At 38.3% G+C, this 7,015-nt stretch overlaps 1 protein-coding gene across 1 annotated transcript in view; it reads left to right on the forward strand.

The window, feature by feature from the left end:
- The window catches only part of HCFC2 (host cell factor C2), a 17,949-nt gene extending 12,686 nt beyond the window's left edge, over window positions 1-5,263 (forward strand). Inside the window, exons 13-15 of the mRNA XM_009288384.1 lie at window positions 266-451; window positions 949-1,234; window positions 2,324-5,263. Coding sequence (XP_009286659.1) covers window positions 266-451; window positions 949-1,234; window positions 2,324-2,349 — 498 coding nt within the window. The 3' untranslated portion in view covers window positions 2,350-5,263. The remainder of the gene's footprint in view (window positions 1-265; window positions 452-948; window positions 1,235-2,323) is intronic.
- The last annotated feature ends 1,752 nt before the right edge of the window (window positions 5,264-7,015 follow it).

The raw sequence follows: 7,015 nt of genomic DNA on the forward strand, positions 1-7,015 counted from the left end.
AGGGTGTCAGAGATGTAGTCTCATATCGCTTCTTAGATCAGCTGTTTTGAGGTGAGCTAGTGCCTCAGTCAGAACCTTTTTTTAGGTTCTGACTTAACCAACTTTAACCAACTTAAATTCTGATTTAAGTACAAAAGTGTTAGATCGATTTTCAGTTTCAATTAAACTTACTAATCTCAGTTTATCGCTACCCACTTTATTTTTTTTTAGGCTAATTGTGTTTAGAATATTTTAAAAATTAACACAAATGTTGCTTTGTTTCCAGATGGAAAGTGCAGATGTACCAGACTACAGATTACTTAAGAAACAGGATCTTTTTCCAGGCACAGTGTACAGGTTCAGAGTTGCTGCAATTAATGGCTGGGGGGGTGGGCCTTTCAGTAAAGTCAGTGAATTCAAGACTTGCATTCCGGGTTTTCCTGGAGCTCCTTCAACAGTCAAAATCACCAAGGTGAGAAATATAGGTAATTCTAGTTCTGTTGTATAAAATTCCGGTCACAAGCTTAATCTCACAACTCTTGTTTTTAGTTGGTTTGTTGTTGGGGTTTTTTTCCAAGTTAGAATTGTCATATAAAATAGTGTCAAATGCTTAATTGGTTAACTCTGCTCAATGTAATATTCTTTAAGAAAATTGCTACAAAGAATTATTTTAAGACTTAATGATCATGTTACCAGATACACATCTTAATCATCTGAGAGTTTCCCCATGATTTTCTCTTTCTGCATCCTTGAATCTATAAGAGTTTACCATGCTTTTTTTAAAAAAAAAAAAAAAAAAGTCAAAAGAGACATCTTTACCTCCAAAGAGTTATGAAGTTAGGTTAGCATTTTCAGATGATCTTTAGAGGTTTTTCTGTTTGTTTGTTTGTTTTTTTTATAAATATATATGTATATTCAAGTATCTAACGGTTACCTATATACTATCACATTTTCTCCCTTTTTCTTCAGAGTGTAGACTGTATTCATCTTTCTTGGGAGCCTCCTGCTTCACCCTCTGGAAATATTTTAGAATATTCTGCCTACTTAGCAATCCGTTCCACACAATTACAGGAAAATCCAAGTCAGCTTGTATTTATGAGAATATACTGCGGTCTTAAAACATCATGTATAGTGACTGCTGCCCAGCTTTCAAATGCTCATGTTGATTACACTTCCCGACCTGCAATAGTGTTCAGAATTTCTGCAAAGAATGAGAGAGGGTATGGACCAGCCACACAAGTTCGATGGCTTCAAGGTAAAGTCAGTGACAGACGCAGCATTTAAATGGGCTGTAGCTGTGACGGAGAAAATGGCGTGTTGTGTCTCTAGAACCAACACTTTTCTCGGCAGTGCATGTGAAGTTCTTGAAATGTTATTTTGTTCCTAATAAAGTTTTAAGAAAATTTAGTTGTTGAATTTGGCATAACATTTTAAAAAGTTTTTTATATTTGTTCACAAGCAAAGACAAGCAAATACTGAAATGTTGGTTATTGAGTCTTACCCAGTCCCTCAAATAATAAAAGCCTAGTAAGCTTCTGATTTCCCTGGGTTTCACTTCAGCTCAGAAGTTTTTCATTCTAATAAGTAATCCAGTTACATGCATGGGTGTAATCAGTTTTTTTCAGTCTTTTCCCCCTCCTTGTTAGAAAATTTTTTCATAAGGTGACATAAGGTGCATTTTCATGACTCTCATACACTTTAAAGTCCGTATTATAGCCAGAAGAGGTTTTGTCATCTTGTCCCTGCACTTGAATTTGTACAGGTTCATGATGAGTTGGGTGTGGGACTGGATCCACTGAAAATAAAGATTAGTTTTTAGCCTGATCAGTTCTGGCTCACCTTTTAAGTAAGCCAATCCAGGGGCTCAAAACAAGAAGTTTTGTTGGCTTCTCCTCTCGTCCCGCTCCTTGCCCTTTCCAGCTTAGCTTTCTGCTAGCTGGGAGCTGGCTTCGCTCAGCAAGAAGTCCTGTGAGCATGGAGGAAGGTTAGGAACGGCAGAGCGAGGGGAGCATGCCCACCCCCTCGGGGAGCAATGAACTGTTGTATCGGTTTAGCTGACCGCTCAGTTTGTGGGCTGTGATCCACAGGGTGTGATTGAAAGCGAACTGTTGAATACACCACTGCTTGTTTTTTGACATGTGTTTTCCTAAGGTGGAGAGCAACAATGAAGAAGTTGTCCTCCGTAATGTTTAGTATTCCAATGCTGGTTTAACCCTTTAATTGGCAAGGGTTTTGACCATGATCTGTATCCCAGAACTCTGAAACAGTAGTTGTTTGAAAGTGTTTGACCATGTACACGATGTGAAATTATGAAATATTTAACAATGTCTCCTTCTTTTTGCAGATATGAAAACGTCAAGCTCAAAGTAGAAGCAACATAATAAATCTCAAGTTTCGAATGTAGTGTTTAATGTAACTCTTGTACTATTTGTAAATGCTACAAATATTTTATTTTTGCATTGTTTTTATCTTAAAAATATATAACCTTTTTTACGTTTGAAACATCAGCGTTACAGAGCCTTGCTCAGGTATGAGTACCATATAGAAACTATATTGAAGATGGTGGGGTGGAGGACCATACTCTATCCAGTAGCTCTTTTTGGTAGTGATAGTTAAAATGTAAAAAACCACACAGTTTCAAATGAAAAATAACCAAATAAAAAATCGGCACATGCAGAAGTATTTGAGGTAGAGTCCCCATGATTGCTACAGATCTTGCATAGATAATTCATAAGATTTGGTATATGAACAAATTCTGTTTGGTTTCACTTCCTTATACCACGTTCTTCATTGTGGCGCCTGAGTACAAGGCAAAAATTTCCAGTTATTATATATTAACTTAAAATGTACAAATATTTTAATATATACTTTTTTTGTAAAGAAATGATTTTTCTACTATTTGTAACAAATATCTTAATCTTGAAAGATATCCCCTGAAGATTTAAAAGAAAAAAGATAAACTTAGTCATTTCTCTTATTACAAAAAAACATAAATTCATTGTAAATGCACTACTAGTATTTAGAATTATCCTTTTGTAGTTGTACAAATCTTAAACTTGTAAATACCAATGTTTACAAGAGACCTTTCTGGTCTTGTATTAAAACTTCCATGAGATTCATTCTCTTTTTTTTAAATCCATATGCTTTGCTTTTAGCATATGCTTGCTTTTTGCACTAATAATAACTTACCTCATTCCTGTGTTTGTAATCACTTGTGTTGCTTCCATAATGTTTCTGTAAAACTTCAATCTGAAAATTTTAACCAAAGTTTAGAATACATGGTAAGCAATTTTGCACGTATTATATGGCAACTTTCAACATATTTATTCCAATTAATCTTCTTAAGTGCTTGTTTGCTTTACCAGTATATTCTACCAATCAAGTTCAGTATCTCCCTTTTACTGTCCATCATTTTACATTAACTAGCTAGCTGATAAATTCAACAAGCATTACTTCTAGGAATAGGTTGATCCATTCCTATGCTACAAGAAAAAATTTGTTCACAGTGGGGAAATAAAGGTAAACATTTTAAATGCTATTTATATATCTATATATAAACTTATTTTCACCAAAGTGTAGAGGAAAATGGCTGAGTTGGACAAGGTCACTAGGTGAATAGATTGAGGCACCTAAATAAGATTTATTTTAAAATAATAAAATCTAAATTATTTACTGTGCAATGAAGTTTATACTTTGCACTTTAATTTTGCCCCGAATGCCAAAAGACTATACATCAAGGTAGAATTTCTTGCCTCTGCCAGTTAAATTTGTCTTAAGAGCATTTGTAAATATATAAACTAAAAGAAAGGATGTGCCTGGTTTGGTGGGAGAACTATCGCTAAAATATTAGAGATTTAACAGCTCAAGTATCCCAGGGCAGATTTAATAGCCAAGTTTTAGCTACCCTGAAAATCAGGGTTGTAATGGAAGTGCTGATACAGCCTTAATATATCACAACACATCACATGCTATAATAGCATATAAAAAGTGCTGGGGACCATAAATCGCCGTAATAGTGTTAATTGTGGCACAGGAGTAATACACGTGGTTTTACTCCAGAGAAAAATCCTGTGTTCATGACAACGACAGATATCCCAGATTCACTTTAAACAGTGTTTATAGTATGAATGTATAGGACTTTTCCTGAAGTTAACTGGCTTTAAAATATTTGTGTTTTAATGGTCCATTTCATCAGGTATGATCTCACTACCAATACTGTCTGATAACTGAAGTACCGTACACGAGCTGTTAACTAGAAGAATAGAACTTGGTTTTTCTTATTAGTACTGTGAAAGAAGCCTTTAGAGAAAACACTTGTGGCTTTGATTTTATTGGTTGATAGCTGTGATTGTAGAGTTGTTATTTAAGAATAAAATCTGTTGGGTATGTCTGGGTGGAGTTTTTTTGCACTTGGTTTCACATGCTTTGCACAATTTCTTTTTCAGTGGGTATGTCACAACTACCAAAGGGTAAAACTGTGGCGTTTTCAATGAAAGTATAATTTCCTTGTAAGTGTGCTTTCTTCAGCTGACTTGACATAAGATGTCACTTTCTCTTCTTTGTCCAAGCTGGGTGATGTTGAATAGTGATCATATGCAAATCTTTAGTTCCTCACAGTTTTACTTTAAAATGAAATCGTGGTACACGCTGTAAAATACACTTTGTGGTCTGTTTTTAGAACTGTATTTATAACGTCTAAATCCCACCTATTTGCCTATCAGCTAGATATCAGACAAATATTGATTGTTCGATTTTAAATTCGTTTGGAAGACTGTTGACATCGGCTCTCTGAGAATCTGTGTCATCCATTTATTTCGTGTATCGCTAACGGACACGTAACAGAAGCTGATATCTATCAGGAGACGGTATCCGTATTGTAGAAATGTCTAGGTTTACTGAACTCCTTAGGGGAGTTGTGACTGTGTAAGTACAGGACAGTCGTGCCACTTACGGCAGACACTGCTACAGCTTCACCTTAAGAATGTTCTTGTGAAAGTGGAAATGAAGTGAACGATAACCAACACTTTGTGTTCTCAAAGTAATTATAGCAATATCTTTTGAATGTAGTTTGGAGTAGAGCACATGATCATGCCATAAACTCTGAAGATAGAAGAAGTATTACTGTTGTTTTCTGATATTTCAGGATAGCGAATTTGACGTGAACTTAGTCTTACAGCCTGTTACTTAAGGACCTCTACAAGGAAACTGACATTTTGTACAATTCAAGTTGATCAGTCTTATTTCGAAGCTTTGTTTGTTCTTTGTAATAAAGTGGTTGTCCTATCAAACGCATTGTAAACACTGACGTGTGTGTCTGCTTTTTCAAAGGTGTACGTGTACAAACTTCAGATTTCTGCCCTTTTTTAGAAAAGGGGATGATACAGAGAAGAGAGTAAGTGTCTTTGTCTTGGGGGGGAGGGAAGGGTGGTTAATGATAAGCTTTGTAATACTGAGTATTACTCTTTCATAAAAAATGGTTTCCCAGGTTACTTCTTGGTTACCTCATGGGGTTTTTTTCTTAGTCGAGGTTCCCCAATTTCCCCGCCCTGCCTTCTCCTGTGCTCTCACCGTTACTCTGCCCCCTTCCCTGCCTTCGTGCCGTGCAGCTTGCTGGCTGCGGCCTCTGAAATGAAATTTTGACATGACTTCCCCTCTCTACAGAGCGGTTAGGTTGCTGCTGTTCAAAATGAGCGGCAAAGAGTTTGGTATCGCTTTGTTACAGTTTGTTAAAAGGATGGGATATGAGTGAGCGCTTACCGTGCTCAGAAGCCTTCTAGTAAGGATATGAATTGTGTGCGTGTCCAACTCTGCTCAAAATGTCACAGTCTTAGGGCAAGTTGCTGAACTTCTGTGGCAGTTGACTGTGGGGAACTCCGGGGGAAGTAAGTAATACGTGTTTCTAGAAGCAGGGGAGCAGAGAGGAGCGAGTGAACTGAAAGGTCTACAGAATTGTTTCTAGACCTCTTCAAGAGACTTCACGTAAGAAACCGCTAAAAGCGGTCTGCTCCAAATTGATTCCTTCCTTGTGTTCCTAGCTATTATAATAGAGTAACTGTTGTCTTATTTTCAATTACTTGTGATGCTTGCATTAGTGGAAAACAAATGGGAAAACCTAAACAATCAGTGAAGAATTCCCTCATTGTGCTTTTGTCTTTCTAAGATTCTCAGAGTAGGAGCTATTTTCTCTTCAAGGCAGATTTTAATTTGCTGTATGAATTTATCTTAAAAACAACTCAATTTTTTTTTTCTTTATAGCGTTAGCTGGTCCCTGGTGTATTTTTATAACATTTTCTAGCGAGCTAAAGGCCAGGGCTTTTATTCTGCGGCTTCCAGTTCTGACACTGAAGCATTTCCAGATTCCCAAGGCAGGGGTGGAGCATTAGCTGCTGGCATTGTGTTGGCAGTTAATGCGTTCCTCCTCCTGTTAGCAGTTGTGAAAAACTTCATTTTGGTGTGTTTTCCATCGATCTGAAGCTTGGTGGAGATCCCTTTTATTAGAATTTCCAGAAGTTAGTTGAAAATAGCGGGAAGATGAGCTTAAAATGGATCCTTTTGCTCCTTGAATGAGTCTTTAGGATACTGCACCTCCAATGCTTCCTCCAGAGAGAGGAAATCCCCATGGCGTGCTGCAGGGCAGGTGGGGGTAGGCTGGGCATGCAGCCAGATCCCAGCGTGAATAAACAGTGTCGGGTCTCAGCCAGAGAATTTCTCTCCTGCACCTGCAGACCCGTCCTGTGGCCTTACGCAGGCCTGGTTTGGGAAATACCGCTACGATAAAAATCACAAACCAAGCCCAGGTGTGTCGCCGGGCCCTGAGGACAAGTGATACGGCGGGGTCTGTGAGGCTGAATCCTCCCGTCTTCCCCAAACCAAGGGGAGGCGGTTGACCCCCCTGAGAAACAGTGTCTGGCAACTGCCAGGCTCTGGGTCTGGGGGGAGCCCCGGCTGCGAACTGCACGGGTGCCCAGGACTGCGGGGCTTGGTGCTGCCCCCTTCTCCCTCGCTTTCCTTGCCCACGCATCGCCCCCCCCCACCA

The sequence above is a fragment of the Aptenodytes forsteri genome, unplaced genomic scaffold (genome assembly GCF_000699145.1).
Source record: "Aptenodytes forsteri isolate BGI_AS27 unplaced genomic scaffold, ASM69914v1 Scaffold56, whole genome shotgun sequence".
In the NCBI taxonomy this organism is placed as follows: domain Eukaryota; kingdom Metazoa; phylum Chordata; class Aves; order Sphenisciformes; family Spheniscidae; genus Aptenodytes; species Aptenodytes forsteri.